The 18,267-nt window shown below is 43.6% G+C and overlaps 2 protein-coding genes across 6 annotated transcripts in view; one reads left to right on the plus strand and one right to left on the minus strand.

Moving 5' to 3' along the window:
* The first annotated feature begins 5,368 nt into the window (after positions 1–5,368).
* On the plus strand, positions 5,369–17,908 carry LOC129826149 (probable RNA-directed DNA polymerase from transposon BS). Of its 5 annotated transcripts, XM_055886526.1 has the most exons (4): positions 10,135–15,554; positions 15,717–15,826; positions 15,909–16,124; positions 16,256–17,908. In XM_055886526.1, the coding sequence occupies exons 1-4, from the start codon at positions 15,214–15,216 to the stop codon at positions 16,402–16,404; spliced, it is 816 nt and encodes a 271-aa protein (XP_055742501.1). In that variant the 5' UTR covers positions 10,135–15,213; the 3' UTR covers positions 16,405–17,908. The 5 variants fall into 5 exon arrangements, with proteins under 5 accessions (XP_055742497.1, XP_055742498.1, XP_055742499.1 ...); XM_055886522.1 differs by having other exon boundaries at positions 5,369–15,826; XM_055886523.1 differs by having other exon boundaries at positions 5,369–15,554; positions 15,717–16,124.
* eeig1a (estrogen-induced osteoclastogenesis regulator 1a) overlaps positions 16,678–18,267 on the minus strand; it is a 29,006-nt gene continuing 27,416 nt past the window's right edge. Inside the window, exon 12 of the mRNA XM_055886520.1 lies at positions 16,678–18,234. Coding sequence (XP_055742495.1) covers positions 18,189–18,234 — 46 coding nt within the window. The 3' untranslated portion in view covers positions 16,678–18,188. The remainder of the gene's footprint in view (positions 18,235–18,267) is intronic.

Genomic DNA, 18,267 nt, shown 5'->3' on the forward strand with positions numbered 1-18,267 from the left:
ATTAATTTTCACTATTCTACATCTTAATCAATCCTAAAAATGCCATTTTTGGTACTACTATGCCTATCTACCTCCCTCTCATTTTCAATCGAGCTCACTGCATTTTGGGGTGGAAGCCTCGATTTAAAAAATGCATACTACATATAATCATACTGGTGACCCAGATGATACAGGGTCCCATTAAGCGAAATAGGAACCTTCTAAAGTAAACAATCCCAGAGCCCCTTTCTTGTAATATTATCATCTAGACCTGTTGAATTGACATAGGGCTTGTGTTCTGTACTTTCTGTCCCTGGGACATCAACTAGTCAAAATATGAAACCTGTTGTTCAACAAATCTGCTAGGGCCTTCAAAAAGTTGTTGCTGGTTTATCAGCTCTTTCATACTAAAAAATGTATTTGTATCTACTCACTTCAATTTTGGACAGTGTTCCACGTAATACAGAGTGTTTTTAGATGACGTTACCTTCTTATTTACTTATTCAAACTCTATCGAATTGAGAAATAATTGGAAATTGTCAAATGTATCCTATTCTATTATTCATACCTCTGTTCCAAATTGTTCCACTGTGTCCCTTACAGCCTGTTTGAATTCATTCACTGTTAATGGCCGCTTATCTATCCGGCCACAGGAAGCTTATGTTTAACCCAAACACCAGACGGCAGCCTCTAATTCAATATCAGTCCCAAGGCTCAATCCCTCTGTTCGCAATGGCAACCAAATGCTGTTCACACTCGTATTTTTCATGTGACCTTGTAGTGAAACCGTAGCTCTTCAAATTACAAAAATATTGCATTAATAGAGTGCTATCTGAAAGCTACTAATAACATATTACCATTCACCATACTGTCAACACTCATTACATTTGATAGACCATGAGTACCATGAATCTTTCCATTATCGTTGTCTTTACTTTCACTAGTCTCCATGTCTGTTTCCTTCAACTAGGACCATTCTACTCTTTCCAATAGGAAAACCCTCTCAATCACTACTACTAATACACACGGATCACTCTCAAACAATGTTCTGCAAAACAGATATGATAACTTCTGTTCACCGGGATTTTTTTTTATTTTTTTTTTATTTAACCTTTATTTAACCAGGTAGGCAAATTGAGAACACGTTCTCATTTACAATTGCGACCTGGCCAAGATAAAGCAAAGCAGTTCGACACATACAACAACACATAGTTACACATGGAGTAAAAACAAACATATAGTCAATAATACAGTGAAAAAGATAAAAAAAATAAGTCTATATACAATGTGAGCAAGTGAGGTGAGATAAGGGAGGTGAAGGCAAACAGATATATGTATAAATAAATAAAAATATAAAAAGGCCATGGAGGCGAAGTGAGTACAACACAGCAAGTAAAATAAAAACTAAAAAAAACACTGGAATGGTTGGTTTGCATTGGAAGAAAGTGCAAAGTAGAGACAGAAATAATGGGGTGCAAAGGAGCAAAATAAATTAATAAATAAATACAGTAGGTAAAGAGGTAGTTGTTTGGGCTAAATTGTAGATGGGTTATGTACAGGTGCAGTAATCTATGAGCTGCTCTGACAGCTGGTGCTTAAAGCTAGTGAGGGAGATAGGTGTTTCCAGTTTCAGAGATTTTTGTAGTTCGTTCCAGTCATTGGCAGCAGAGAACTGGAAGGAGAGGCGTCCAAAGGAAGAATTGGTTTTGGGGGTGACTAGAGAGATATACCTGCTGGAGCGCGTGCTACGGGTAGGTGCTGCTATGGTGACCAGCGAGCTGAGATAAGGGGGGACTTTACCTAGCAGGGTCTTGTAGATGACCTGGAACCAATGGGTTTGGCGACGAGTATGAAGCGAGGGCCAGCCAACGAGAGTGTACAGGTCGCAGTGGTGGGTAGTATATGGGGCTTTGGTGACAAAACGGATGGCACTGTGATAGACTGCATCCAATTTATTGAGTAGGGTTATGGAGGCTATTTTGTAAATGACATCACCGAAGTCGAGGATTGGTAGGATGGTCAGTTTTACAAGGGTATGTTTGGCAGCATGAGTAAAGGATGCTTTGTTGCGGAATAGGAAGCCAATTCTAGATTTGACTTTGGATTGGAGATGTTTGATGTGGGTCTGGAAGGAGAGTTTACAGTCTAACCAGACACCTAGGTATTTGTAGTTGTCCACATATTCTAAGTCAGAGCCGTCCAAAGTAGTGATGTTGGACAGGCGGGCCGGAGCAGGCAGCGATCGGTTGAAGAGCATGCATTTGGTTTTACTTGTATTTAAGAGCAGTTGGAGGCCACGGAAGGAGAGTTGTATGGCATTGAAGCTCGCCTGGAGGGTTGTTAACACAGTGTCAAAAGAAGGGCCAGAAGTATACAGAATAGTGTCGTCTGCGTAGAGGTGGATCAGAGAATCACCAGCAGCAAGAGCGACATCATTGATGTAAACAGAGAAGAGAGTCGGTCCAAGAATTGAACCCTGTGGCACCCCCATAGAGACTGCCAGAGGCCCGGACAACAGACCCTCCGATTTGACACACTGAACTCTATCAGAGAAGTAGTTGGTGAACCAGGCGAGGCAATCATTAGAGAAACCAAGGCTGTCGAGTCTGCCAATGAGGATGTGGTGATTGACAGAGTCAAAAGCCTTGGCCAGGTCAATGAATACGGCTGCACAGTATTGTTTCCTATCGATGGCGGTTACGATATCGTTTATGACCTTGAGCGTGGCTGAGGTGCACCCATGACCAGCTCTGAAACCAGATTGCATAGCGGAGAAGGTGTGGTGTGATTCGAAATGGTCGGTAATCTGTTTGTTGACTTGGCTTTCGAAGACCTTAGAAAGGCAGGGTAGGATAGATATAGGTCTGTAGCAGTTAGGGTCAAGGGTATCCCCCCCTTTGAAGAGGGGGATAACCGCAGCTGCTTTCCAATCTTTGGGTATCTCAGACGACACGAAAGAGAGGTTGAAGAGGCTAGTAATAGGGGTGGCAACAATTTCAGCAGATAGTTTTAGAAAGAAAGGGTCCAGATTATCTAGCCCGGCTGATTTGTACGGGTCCAGATTTTGCAGCTCATTAAGAACATCAGCTGACTGTATTTGGGAGAAAGAGAAATGGGGAAGGCTTGGGCGAGTAGCAGAGGGGAGGGCAGTGCTGTTGTCCCGGGTAGGGGTAGCCAGGTGGAAAGCATGGCCAGCCGTAGAAAAATGCTTATTGAAATTCTCAATTATAGTGGATTTGTCGGTGGTGACAGTGTTTCCTATCTTCAGGGCGGTTGGAAGCTGGGAGGAGGTGTTCTTATTCTCCATGGACTTTACGGTGTCCCAGAACTTTTTTGAATTTGTGTTGCAGGAAGCAAATTTCTGCTTGAAAAAGCTAGCCTTGGCTGTTCTAACTGCCTGTGTATATTGGTTTCTGGCTTCCCTGAAAAGTTGCATATCACGGGGGCTGTTCGATGCTAATGCAGAACGCCATAGGATGTTTTTCTGTTGGTTAAGGGCAGTCAGGTCAGGAGAGAACCAAGGGCTATATCTGTTCCTGGTTCTACATTTCTTGAATGGGGCATGCTTATTCAAGATGGTGAGGAAGGCATTTTTAAAAAATGACCAGGCATCCTCTACTGACGGGATGAGATCAATATCCTTCCAGGATACCCCGGCCAGGTCAATTAGGAAGGCCTGCTCGCTGAAGTGTTTCAGGGAGCGTTTGACAGTGATGAGTGGAGGTCGTTTGACCGCTGACCCATTACGGATGCAGGCAATGAGGCAGTGATCGCTGAGATCTTGGTTAAAAACAGCAGAGGTGTATTTGGAGGGCAAGTTTGTTAGGATGATATCTATGAGGGTACCCGTGTTTACGGAATTGGGGTGGTACCTGGTAGGTTCATTAATAATTTGTGTGAGATTGAGGGCATCAAGCTTAGATTGTAGGGTGGCTGGGGTGTTGAGCATGTTCAAATTTAGGTCGCCTAGCAGCACGAGCTCTGAAGATAGATGGGGGGCAATCAGTTCACATATAGTGTCCAGAGCACAGCTGGGGGCAGAGGGTGGTCTATAGCAGGCGGCAACGGTGAGAGACTTGTTTTTAGAGAGGTGGATTTTTAAAAGTAGAAGTTCAAATTGTTTGGGAACAGACCTGGATAGTATAACAGAACTCTGCAGGCAGTCTTTGCAGTAGATTGCAACACCGCCCCCTTTGGCCGTTCTATCTTGTCTGAAAATATTGTAATTGGGGATAAAAATGTCTGAATTTTTGGTGGTCTTTCTAAGCCAGGATTCAGACACGGCTAATACATCCGGGTTGGTAGAGTGTGCTAAAGCAGTGAACAAAACAAACTTAGGGAGGAGGCTCCTAATGTTAACATGCATGAAGCCAAGGCTATTACGGTTACAGAAGTCATCAAAAGAGAGCGCCTGGGGAATAGGAGTGGAGCCAGGTACTGCAGGGCCTGGATTCACCTCTACATCACCAGAGGAACAGAGGAGAAGTAGGATAATAGTACGGCTAAAAGCTATGAGAATTGGTCGCCTAGAGCTACCAGAGCAGAGAGTAAAAGGAAGTTTCTGGGGGCGATAAAATAGTTTAAAGGAATAATGTACAGACAAAGGTATGGTAGGATGTGAATACAGTGGAGGTAAACCTAGGTATTGAGTGATGATGAGAGAGATCTTGTCTCTAGAAACATCATTGAAACCAGGTGATGTCATCGCATATGTGGGTGGTGGAACTGCAGGGTTGGATATGGTATAGAGAGCAGGGCTAGAATCTCTACAGTGAAATAAGCCAATAAACACTAACCAGAACAGCAATGGACAAGGCATATTTACATTAAGGAGAGGCAAGCTTAATCGAGTGATAAATAAGGGTCCAGTGAGTAGAGGTTGGTTGGGGTCGTGGCGATCCAGACAGCTGGCCGGGTATATGGCTATCGGTAGCAGCATAGGATGGAGGTCTGTTTGTAGATACCTCGTGCGTTTCCGTCGGTAGGTTCCGTGTAGTGGGGTTTTGTTCAGATAGCAGCCGATAAGACAGCTAACGATTAGCGGGCCTCAGATGAGCGTTCAGGTAACGCCGGGACGGAGGTGCCGGTTGGATAAATCCCTCGGGCAGATAACGTCGGCAGTCAGTCGTGAAGGCCCGGTGGGGTTCCGTATCTGCAGCAGCAACAAAGAAGCGGGTCCGGATGGTGATGGAACTCCTCAGCTGGCTAGCTCCAGCATGATTTGAGTTAGCTCCGGGGTCGACGTAAGCCAATAGTCACACGGTATGCAGCTAGCTAGCTGCGAAATCAAGGTGCAAAATAGAGGCTGAGGCTGCGGTTGGAATCCGGGGAAACTGAGAGAAAAAAAGTCCCGGAATGCTCCGGTCCGAGTCGCGTTGCACTAAAGTGCCGGTAGATTATCGAGCTAGAGGAATAGCTGATGACCGCAAAACGTGGGCAGCTGAAACACCAACGCTAGCCAGCAAACCGGCTAATTTCGGGGCAGCTACAGATTAGCTTCTGGCTAGCTATCGGAGTAGCTTCTGGATTAGCTTTCAGGCTAGCTTCTGAATTAGCCCCTGGCTATCTTCCACGATGGATTTTCAGATTGAGGTGAATAGTACTTATTGTAATTGGTGAAGCGGGTTGCAGGAAAGCTTTTGCAGGAAAGCTTTTGTAGTTGAGTTCTTGGATAATGAAATAAATAAAAGATATGTGAAGAAAAGGTGTAAATATATATATATACAGGACACGACACGACAACACGGAAAAATACGTCTGAACTGCTAAGCTACCTTGGTAAGGGGATGCCACTTTCCCCTTTTACTTTCTCCTTATTGGAAGGCATTGTTTGTATTTTAGTCTACCCTAACAATATTATATTTATTATCAATTTCCGTTGGATATTCACTTTATTTTGAGAGTAATATTCAATGTGCCCAAATTATAAAAATTCATCAGCCAATTCAGAAGGGGATAGATAAACTTTGGGGGAGCTTGTTTTTTAAGGTAGCTCGCGGGACCAGAGGCATTGATGGAGGAGTCAGGGATGCAAATCAATCCCAGAACAGCAGCAAAGGACCTTGTGAAGATGCTGGAGGAAACAGGTACACAGTATCTATATCCACAGTAAAAACGAGTCCTATATCGACATAACCTGAAAGGCCGCTCAGCAAGGAACAAGCCACTGCTCCAACACTGCCATAAAAAAGCCAGACTACGGTTTGCAATTGCACATGGGGACAAAGATCGTACCTTTAGGAGAAATGTAATCTGGTCTGATGAACCAAAAATAGAACTGTTTGGCCATAATGACCATCATATTGTTTGGAGGAAAAAGGGGGAAGTTTGCAAGCCAAAGAACACCATCCCAACCGTGAAGCACAGGGGTAGCAGCATCATGTTGTGGGGGGTGCTTTGCTGCAGGAGGGACTGGTGCACTTCACAAAAATGGATGGCATCATGAGGGAGGAAAAGTATGTGGATATATTGAAGCAACATCTCAAGACATCAGTCAGGAAGTTAAAGCTTGGTCGCAAATGTGTCTTCCAAATGGACAATGACCCCAAGCATACTTCCAAAGTTGTGGCAAAATGGCTTAAGGACAACAAATTCAAGGTATTGGAGTGGCCATCACAAAGCCCTGACCTCAATCCCATTGCAAATTTGTGGGCAGAACTGAAAAAGCTTGTGTGAGCAAGGAGGCCTACAAACCTGACTCAGTTACACCAGCTCTGTCAGGAGGAATGGGCCAGAATTCACCCAACTTATTGTGGGAAGCTTGTGGAAGGCTACCCGAAACGTTTGACCAAAATTAAACAATTTAAAGGCAATGCTACCAAATACTAATTGAGTGTATGTAAACTTCTGACCCACTGGGAATGTGATGAAATAAATTAAAGCTGAAATAAATCATTCTCTCTACTATTATTCTGACATTTCACATTCTTAAAATAAAGTGGTGATCCTAACTGACCTAAGACAGGGAATTTTTACTTGGATTAAATGTCAGGAATTGTGAAAAACTGAGTTTAAATGTATTTGGCTAAGGTGTATGTAAACTTCTGACTTCAACTGTAGACAGGTGTGTACCTTTCTAAATCATGTCCAATCAATTGAATTTACCACAGGTGGACTCCAATCAAGTTGTAGAAACATCAAGGATGATCAATGGCAACAGGATGCACCTGAGCTCAATTTTGTGTCTCATAGCAAACGATCTGAGTACTTATGTAAATTATTTTTTATAAATTAGCAAAAAATTCTAAAAACCTGTTTTCTTTTTGTCACTATGGGTATTGTGTGTAGATTGCTGAGGATTTGTTTTATTTAATCCATTTTAGAATAAGGCTGTAACGTAACAAAATGTTCAAAAGGTCAATGGGTCTGAATACTTTCTGAATGCACTGTATATATTATATATTTGTATTTAATTGTAGGGAATCCAATTCCTACTTGCAGGCCTGCTAATATGCTGTTCCAATAGTATTTTTCAAGTCATTGTAGGTAAACCCATCCCTACCCATCAGTTCTACCAAATTTCTATTAACATGTTCCATGTGCAACCAGAGGGAAAAAAATTCTAGATCACCTGTACTCCACACACAGAGACGCGTACAAAATTCTCCCTCGCCCTCCATTTGGTAAATCCGACCACAACTCTATCCTCGCGATTCCTGCGCCAAGCAAAAAATTAAAGCAGGAAGCACCCTGTTAATAAAAAAGTGGTCAGATGAAGCAGATGCTAAACTACAGGACTGTTTTGCAGTCACAGACTGGAACATGTTCCGGGATTCTTCCGATGGCATTGAGGAGTGCACCACATCAGTCACTGGCTTTATCAATAAGTGCATCGAGGACGTCGTCCCCACAGTGACTGTACATACATACCACAACCAGAAGCCATGGATTACAGGCAACATTCGCACTGAGCTAAAGGGCAGAGCTGCCTCTTTCAAGGTGCGGGACTCTATCCCGGAAGCTTACAAGAAATCCTGCTATGCCCTGCGACGAACCATCAAACAGGCAAAGCGTCAATACAGGGCTAAGATTGAATCATACTACACCGGCTCCGACGCTCGTCTTATGTGGCAGGGCTTGCAAACTATTACAGACTACAAAGGGAAGCACAGCCGCGAGCTGCCCAGTGACACGAGCCTACCAGACAAGCTAAATCACTTTTATGCTCGCTTTGAGGCAAGCAACACTGAGGCATGCATGAGAGCATCAGCTGTTCCGGACGACTGTGTGATCACGCTCTCTGTAGCCGACGTGAGTAAGACCTTTAAACAGGTCAACATACACAAGGCTGCGGGGCCAGACGGATTACCAGGACGTGTGCTCCGGGCATTTGCTAACCAACTGGCAGGTGTCTTCACTGACATTTTCAAAATGTCCCTGATTGAGTCTGTAATACTAACATGTTTCAAGCAGACCACCATAGTTCCTGTGCCCAAGAACACAAAGGCAACCTGCCTATGACTACAGACCCGTAGCACTCACGTCCGTAGCCATGAAGTGCTTTAAAAGGCTGGTAATGGCTCACATCAACACCATTATCCCAGAAACCCTAGACCCACTCCAATTTGCATACCACCCAAACAGATCCACAGATGATGCAATCTCTATTGCACTCCACACTGCCCTTTCCCACCTGGACTAAAGGAACACTTATGTGAGAATGCTATTCATTGACCACAGCTCAGCGTTAAAAACCATAGTACCCTCAAAGGTCATTACTAAGTTAAGGATCCTGGGACTAAACACCTCCCTCTGCAACTGGATCCTGGACTTCCTGACGGGTCACCCCAAGGTGGTGAGGGTAGGTAGCAACACATCTGCCATGCTGATCCTCAACACTGGAGCCCCCCAGGGGTGCGTGCTCAGTCCCCTCCTGTACTCCCTAATCACACACGACTGCATGGTCAGGCACGACTCCAACACCATCATTAAGTTTGCAGACGACACAACAGTGGTAGGCCTGATCACCGACAACGACGAGAACACCTATAGGGAGGAGGTCAGAGACCTGGCCAGGTGGTGCCAGAATAACAACCTATCCCTCAACGTAACCAAGAATAAGGAGAATATTGTGGACTACAGGAAAAGGAGGACAGAGTACGCCCCCATTCTCATCGACGGGGCTGTAGTGGAGCAGGTTGAGAGCTTCAAGTTCCTTGGTGTCCACATCACCAACAAACTAGAATGGTCCAAACACACCAAGACAGTTGTGAAGAGGGCACGACAAAGCCCATTTCCCCTCAGGAAACTAAAAAGATTTGGCAGGGGTCCTGAGATCCTCAAAAAGTTCTACAGCTGCAACATCGAGAGCATCCTGACTGGTTGCATCACTGCCTGGTACGGCAATTGCTTGGCCTCCGACCGCAAGGCACTACAGAGGGTAGTGCGTACGGCCCAGTACATCACTGGGGCTAAGCTGCCTGCCACCCAGGACCTCTACACCAGGCGGTGTCAGAGGAAGGCCCTAAAAATTGTCAAAGACCCCAGCCTTAGACTGTTTTCTCTACTACTGCATGATGGCAAGCGATACCGGAGTGCCAAGTCTAGGACAAAAAGGCTTCTCAACAGTTTTACCCCCAGGCCATAAGACTCCTGAACAGGTAATCAAATGGCTACCCGGACTATTTGCATTGTGTGTCCCCCCCCCCCCCCAGATATGCACAGTCACTTTAACTATACATTCATGTACATATGTACATACTACCTCAATTGGCCCGACCAACCAGCTCCCGCCGGCTAACCGGGCTATCTGTATTGTGTCCCGCCACCCGCCACCAACCACCCGCCAATCCCTCTTTACGCTACTGCTACTCTCTGTTCATCATATATGCATAGTCACTTTAACCATATCTACATGTACATACTACCTAAATCAGCCTGACTAACCGGTGTCTGTATATAGCCTCTTTACTGTATATAGCCTCTCTAATGTATATAGCCTCGCTACTGTATATAGCCTCTCTACTGTATATAGCCTCGCTACTGTATATAGCCTCTCTACTGTATATAGCCTCTCTACTGTATATAGCCTCTCTACTGTATATAGCCTCGCTACTGTATATAGCCTCGCTACTGTATATAGCCTCTCTACTGTATATAGCCTCTACTGTATATAGCCTCGCTACTGTATATAGCCTCGCTACTGTATATAGCCTCGCTACTGTATATAGCCTCTCTACTGTATATAGCCTCTCTACTGTATATAGCCTCGCTACTGTATATAGCCTCGCTACTGTATATAGCCTCTCTACTGTATATAGCCTCTCTACTGTATATAGCCTCTCTACTGTATATAGCCTCGCTACTGTATATAGCCTCGCTACTGTATATAGTTTCGCTACTGTATATAGCCTCGCTACTGTATATAGCCTCTCTACTGTATATAGCCTCTCTACTGTATATAGCCTCTCTACTGTATATAGCCTCGCTACTGTTATTCACTACCTTTTTATGGTTGTTTTTATTTTTTTACTTAGAAACAACAGTTCCAGAACACAAATGGCCTTGTGTTAGGGTGCAAACATAACAGGAGTCTATAAACATAACATCACAGTCCAACACAGAACAGAGCATAACCCTTGAGAAGTTACAACAGCTCACCCCAATTCTGCCACAACAAAGTCCTAATAGACAAGGAAACAACACAATACAAATAAATATGAATGTATCCATTCCCTCAGGTGCCGGCAGATATAGGGCATACCAAATAAGGAAAAACTACCGGTATGTACAGTGCAAGTACTGTAAGGTGTACTTTTCTCAGAGATGGGTCAATGCCGTAAGTTCCAATGGCAATTAAATGTATTCTGAGTGAGTTTAAATAGTGTGAATAATGTTGTGTAGTCTATAGTTTTGCTTACAGATGCTGGTGTGTCGATGCTGGTGTGTTGGGCAGCATGGAGGCCCTCTGTCATCAGACAGGTGAGGCTGTAGAAGTCATGTTCCTGGTTGATCTCAAACAGTCCTAGCATCCTCCTGTACCTCCTCAGACCCCACCAATGCCTCCACCTGGCTGTCCCAGAGTGAGGCAGACCCTTCCTCTCCATCTGACACACACACACAAACTCAACTCACAGTCACCACAAAGGAAACACATAAACCAAGCCACAGCAAACACAGGTGGATCTACACTCAGTGTAAAAAACTTTATGAACACCTGCTCTTTCCATGACAGACTGACCAGGTGAAGGCTATGATCCCTTATTGATGTCACTTGTTAAATCCACTTCAAATCAGTGTATATGAAGGGGAGGAGACGGGGTGAAGAAGGATTTTTAAGTGTTGAGACAGTTGACACATGGATTGTGTATGTGTGCCTTTCAGAGGGTGAATGGGCAAGACAACATATTTAAGTGCCTTTGAATGGTGTACGGAAGTAGGTGCCAGGCGCAGCGGGTTGAGTGTGTTCAGAACTGCAACGATGCTGGGTTTTTCCACAATCAACAGTTTCTTGTGTGTATCAAGAATGGTCCACCACCCAAAGGACATCCAGCCAACTTGACACAACTGTGGGAAGCATTGCAGTCAACATGGGCCAGCATCCATGTGGAACACTTGACACCTTCTCCAAGCCCCAATGAATTGAGGCTGTTCTGAGGCCAAAGGTGGTTGAAACTCAATATTAGGAAGGTGTTCCTAATGTTTTCTACACTCAGTGTATATTGAATAGCTCAAATTCAAGTTAGAGGGGTTATTTTATTTGAATAAATTGGAAATATATCTTGTCTTTTAGGTATAACATGGACACAGTTATATTCATTACGCTCAGACATTGCTAACTGTTGTAACTGACATTAACGCTGATAACCACCCACTAGGCAGAAACTGGTTGAATCAACGTTATTTACAGATAATTTCAACCAAAAATATTTTATGACATTGAGTCAACATGGAAAACTTATAGGATTTGCAAAAAAATCATCAACGCAATGGAATTATGTCTTCTTTCACCTATCTTTCAACCTAAATCAAAATATTTAGTTGATTTCACTTTGAATTCCCGTTAATTGACAACTCAAGCAAATGTAAATCAAAAATAGATGTTGAACTGATGTCTGTGCTCAGTGTTCTGATGTTGTCTTATCTTTTGATGCCTTCCTGTACAAGGGATATAACTGAATTCAGTGAAAATCATTGGAGATGTATTTAAAGTCTATTCATAATTTTCATATAAACCAAAATAAGCACATTTTCGTGACAATGGTCGATCTTCTTTTACCTATTTTTCCAGTCCAGAGAAGTGATGCAAGATTCTACACCTGCAGTGCAGAGGCTCAAAAGGTGTGTGCAGTGATGTGCTCTGGTTAAATAAAAAGTAAATCAAAAAATTAAGTGAGGGCATCAACTTACCTCCCATTGTAGTGACTTATATAGGGGACTGACAACTTGGTTTGAACCTGTTGTTTCAGGGCATGAGGGCAAGCACACTACCTTATGAACCTCTACAAAAACAAAGCTGAATAAACAAAGAACCCACTCATCGTTTCAACGTCATTTGTCAACCTATTATGACGTGGAATCTACATGGAAAACACATTTGAATTTGCAAAAAGTCATCAATCAGTACTGTTTCATCTAAATTCAACCAGTGTTGTAAATATTCCAATTAGGGTAAAACTTCAATGAGTTAGCTAGCTAGGACGCTTTAGGATTGGCACAAGACGAGCAGTGCACCAGGCCCATGTCGTTAAACCATCAAGCAATCCGTCTGTTAACTGATAATCACTGAGCTCATGCCCTCTATATGAAATACCCATGACCAACAGTAGCCAATAGGATTACACACAAATGTGCGCACACACACACACAGGGTGAGCACAGAGGTGCAATGATTGTACAATCAATACACTCACTACCTCCCTTTGCTGTGCTGAGTCCCTTCGGCACCATAAGAGTAGAAAGTAGTCCTATGCTAAACATAACACCATAGTTACAAAAGCCATGTCATGACCTATACTGTGCTAGAGCAATAAACTCAACAAAACAATTCAGTTTTAACTGTCACTATCCATACGTGTAACTTGGCAGGTATTTAGTTCTCTGAACACATCGAGGATGAGGACTTTTTTGTTGTTGAGTTTACACACCTCAGACCCTCCTGGATTGGAATTTCTACCATCCCCAGTCCCTGCAGAGCAGTGGCAATCTTACTGTGCAGGTCCTCTAGGCAGCGCATCGCTAGCTTGCCTTGTTCTGGACCTGATCACAACAGGCTCTGTGTAGCTTGCCTGGTTCTGGATCTGATCACACAGGCTCTTGTGTAGTTTGCCTGGTTCTGGACCTGATCACACAGGCTCTGTGTAGCTTGCCTGGTTCTGGACCTGATCACACAGGCTCTGTGTAGCTTGCCTGGTTCTGGACCTGATCACACAGGCTCTGTGTAGCTTGCCTGGTTCTGGACCTGATCACACAGGCTCTGTGTAGCTTGCCTGGTTCTGGACCTAATCACACAGGCTCTCCAGCCACAGACCCATTATGGCCATCTGAGGAATGCCAGATGTTGTCGTTGCTGTAGTGGTCAGCAATGTGGTCGATGTTCTGGGCGGTCTGGTCGATGGCGGTCTGTTTGAGGGCGTTGTGGTTGACCGTGTCGTCTGCGTTCTGGTTGACAGCGGTGTGGTCGTTGGCACTATAGGCGGTGGCGGTCTGGACAGCCTGATCAAAGGTGGTCTGGGCATTCTGGTCAGTGGCGGTCTAGGCATTCTGGTCAGTCTGGGCAGTCTGGTGGTGGTCAGTCTGGTCAGTCTGGTGGTGGGCAGTCTGGGCAGTCTGGGCAGTCTGGTGGTGGTGAGTCTGGGCAGTCTGGTGGTGGGCAGTCTGGGCAGTCTGGGCAGTCTGGTGGTGGTGAGTCTGGGCAGTCTGGTGGTGGGCAGTCTGGTCATTCTCGTCAGTCTGGTCAGTCTGGTCGTTCTGGTCGGTCTGGTCAGTCTGGTCAGTCTGGTCAGTCTGGGCGGTCTGGTCAGTCTGGGCGGTCTAGTCAGTCTGGGCGGTCTGGTCATTCTGGGCGGTCTGGTCAGTCTGGTCAGTCTGGTCATTCTGGGCGGTCTGGTCATTCTGGTCATTCTGGGCGGTCTGGTCAGTCTGGTCATTCTGGGCGGTCTGGTCAGTCTGCATGCAGCCTCAGTGTGCTCATTGTCTATGTAACTAGATGGACTGGCTAGTAAGCGGACTGGAAAAAATTTTAGTTTTTAGCTTGCTATGCTAGCATCACAGAGCACTTGCTAAATTAGCTTGCTAGCTAACAACGATTCATCCCTGAACAATGACTCCTACTGGTATGAGGGGTAATGCACTTCAGTGAGAACAAGTTTACCATCCAGATGCATGTCTGGGTAACGTTACCCTGCTTAACTTTGAAAATAAGCTGTGTTGGTTTCAGCTGAGCATTAATGTAAACACCTTTAGACATTGATCAGCTTCCAAACTCATTTGCGTAGACTACCTAAATAACATTGAATAGTTGATGGCATGATGTTGAAACAATGACGTTGATTCAAAAATACCATTTTACTATCAACATTGAAACAACAATGAAATTCAACATAATTTCAACCATCCAATATACAGTATATTGAATATAGGATGAAAAATATGCTTTTTAATGCAATTTCAACATATACATAGTTCTAATGATTATTTTGAAATTAGATTTATGTAACAACCTTTTAGTCAGATTTATTGAATTTAAATTGACATTTGACCCTAATTTCAATGTTTACAACGCTGGTTGAAATGAGATTTAAAAAAACAAAAACACATGTGCTCAATGGAAAGTCTGTCTTCTGCACTATTATTTTCACAATCCATTTGAAATTTGTTGAATAGTTTTAATCTATCCAGTCCCTGTCCCAGCTGTGTTTTCAATACCCCCCCATACACTAGCCTACTCTGTCTGGCTTTGCCTCTCTCCATCCAGCTGAAAAGTGTAATGCTGCAACAACTGCTCATTATATGGGGGAATCATTCAATGTATGATTCTATGTATGAGGGTCGATGTAATACATCATACAGAAGTAGTCTAAAACAAATTGTGTGCATGGGTTTGTGTGTGTGGTGTCATTGGTCATTTATGTGGTCTGGGAGCAGAGTGAGCTTTGTGAACCGCCTGGAATGCGTCAGCAGTTGGGCTCTAATGAGTTTATCAGTGGCATTGTGCTGCTACATTACAAATGGCTGCCTTAATGAACCTTCCTAAACAGACAACTTGCTCGAGGTCTACACTTCAACATTGTCAAGATGAGGTTTCAAATGGTTCTCTTGACTTTATCCATCTGCTTTGGTGCCGTTTCATCGTCTCCCTCCATGTCCAACCCTCCGCCCTCGGACTTGAAGAGAAAGACAGGCTGTTTAAAAATGAGTAACTGTAGATGTATCATGAAGGATGGCTCAGGGGTGATAAACCTGGTAGCCATGGCGGATTCAGACGGATTCTTGGGACACCTAAAGCCTGTGCCCTCGGGGAACGCACCACCAAATGCAGAAATCCTCCTCTCCTTCAGCCCCTGTCAACCGTTCTCTGAGCCAGAGGACCTCGCAGGGACAGACTGCACAGATGTGGCTGCCTGTTTGACAGTCAGGTATGTACTTTTTTGTTAAAATCTTAATAGCTAAAAAAAAAAAAACACTAGTAGTGGCAGTCTTTTGTTTTGGACAATATTACATTCTGCGAAGCATCGATATAGCCCTAAGTATTTACAAAGGATCCCAAAGATTAATCAAATGATTCATTTACTGAGCAGGTTTTACAGAAATAACAGATACATCAGTCATTACATAAACTATGGGAGACATGAGGGCAACGAATTCCATTACAACAACAGCTTGCAGACACTGTCTGTTTCATATTCTGGTAAGCAGAAGTGTAAATCAGAAGCGTCATTATTATTGTGGTCCGTGCGCTCAACATTGATATCACCTTTCCCTTTCTCTAGTCCTAGAGTACACCCAACCCCTGACAGTAGTACACTACCGTTGTAGTCCCAACAGATCCACTTCTTTCGCCCTACACTTTAATGGAGACATTCCCCTGCAAATCTGGGTGGAGAGTCCCTGTGCATGTCCAAACGCCTGTGCCCTGGGGGACGTGGGTCCTGGCACCATCTTCCTCATCATCCTCTCCCTCAGCGCCACTGCCTACTTTATCCTGGGTAAATACAGTGTATCCACATGTAGATACAGACTGGTGACAGCAGGTGCCTTACTATATTACCGTGTGCCCTCTTGAGCCCCTTCTAACCTCTCCTCTGTGCTCCTTCCCTCTCTGTGCTCCTTTCTACAGGGTCCTGTGCTTTGCGGCCATTCAGGGCAGGCAGTGGAGTGCAGATCGCTCCAGAGGAAAGTCTGTGGTGCATGCTCTGTTACATGTTCACTGAACGCAGAGGGGGTAGGAGGAGAAGATACATCTCCCTGCAAGAGGAAACCCTGTGAAGCATGGGATATCGGATAAATGGGGAATGAGAAAGTGGAAGATGACACAAAGCTACTGCATATGAAATGACGCTGAGGGAAACTTGGGCTTGAGATCGATTATATTTCCAATGATTTGACTGATATAGAAAATCATGTCTCCTGCATGTATATGTTAATGAGTGGGGTTAATAGCAGTGGGATAGCATTGAACCACATAACTAACGACCAGACTAACATTTTAAACAAAGTTATTGCTCCATTTAGTTTAATAAAGATTGAAAACAGAAGAAAAAAAATCAAATACATTTTTATTGTTCATGAAACATTTAGGGAGGATCACAAAAATAGACTAGAATTACTGTTAATTTTAAAATCTAGTATACATGTGCATTTGTTAAAATAACAATTTAAGATTAATAAATGTTTTAACAAGATTAGACAAAATGCTAATTTATGTGTAGGACACTGGGGTTGTGTGTATAGCTTAAACCCCTCTTCAAATAGGAAATAAGAACAGGAAAAAAAGAATTAAATCTAAAGTGCTGTCGCAATGAACGTCACACATCACCTGAGACCATTCAATGTAAACCCAGCTGTGGTCAATATTAGCCCATGTGATAACTGATATTTTGTACATAATGCACAGCAATAAATACAGAATCTCATTTAAGACATTCATAGGCAGACAACTGACAGATAATATGTATCAGCACATTGCAAAATGTTAACTCTGAACAAGTGTATCAAAGTGTATTTTTCAACATGACTGAGAATGTAATTCTATAAAAACAATAAACAGGGAACCTTCCAAACCTGTAGTGCTTGAAAAATTCCACTTAAAAAATCTAACAAACCAGCAAGCTGGTTGGAAAAACAAACAAATGATGAAGGATCCTTCATAAGATAATAATGTTTGAAGACATCTGCCAGTGTAAAAGACTGCTGAATATGTATAGTCAAGTCGGACCCCTAGCTTCTTACCCCTTTGGTGTTTGCAGATCTGAGAGAATCAGACAGTACCAAATAGCCATCTAATGGGTTTAGAACTTATAGCATATAAAACTTCCCCCATATTACTACACCTACCCAGTTCCTTGAGATCTGTACACACTAAAAATGACAGGCTAGGACCTACCAGTTTTTTGGGGACATGATTGAAGATCAGAGACTGATCCCTCAGCAGGCCATTTCTTCACAAGGAGGCGCCAGAGTACTACAATCTAAATGGGATTGAAACCAGTCAGACCTTTCTGAGAACTTTCCCTCTTCTCCATCACCAGCTCTCCAATAGTGACTAGCACTGTCATCACAGAGATGATCTGGTGCTTTGGGTCATGTATGAGAAAGATACATTCTAAAGTAGCGCATATAATGTGTATTGTGTATTTTCTTTACAGTATTACATTTGTCCAATCGTTATTTCTCAATATTTGTGGAAAGGCTGAGGATAGAGAAATGCATGATGTCACTTCCTGATCAACAGGACAAGAAATATACCATGGAAACAAAGATACTGAAACAACATACAGCTGAAATGAGTTCAGACTTAAGCCACATCTTCTGGGGGTACAACACATTAGAAATAAAGTGCAAAATGACCAGACAAAAACTGAACAGTTTACAATCAATCAGACCCCATAGGGTAAACAGATCCACAACTAAACATGAAAACTGTGCGGTACAGTCCTCCTCTCATGGCAACCAGCTCAGCTGGTGCTCCAGGATGACTACCATATGTTTCTAGAGTTAGTCCACAAGCTTGACCACAGAGGCCTCAACTTAAACTCACATCTTCACCAGTCCTAATGGCTCTCAATCACAACGGGCTCATAGACACCGGCGGACACCCTGAAAGAACGAAAAGTAGGAGAGTAAGAGGTG

This window comes from Salvelinus fontinalis, chromosome 28, assembly GCF_029448725.1.
Source record: "Salvelinus fontinalis isolate EN_2023a chromosome 28, ASM2944872v1, whole genome shotgun sequence".
NCBI classification, from domain to species: Eukaryota; Metazoa; Chordata; class Actinopteri; order Salmoniformes; family Salmonidae; genus Salvelinus; species Salvelinus fontinalis.

Excerpts from the sequence above, each read along its gene's own strand:
- LOC129826149 (XM_055886521.1), top strand. The coding sequence starts at position 8,639 with ATGCTATTCATTGACCACAGCTCAGCGTTAAAAACCATAGTACCCTCA.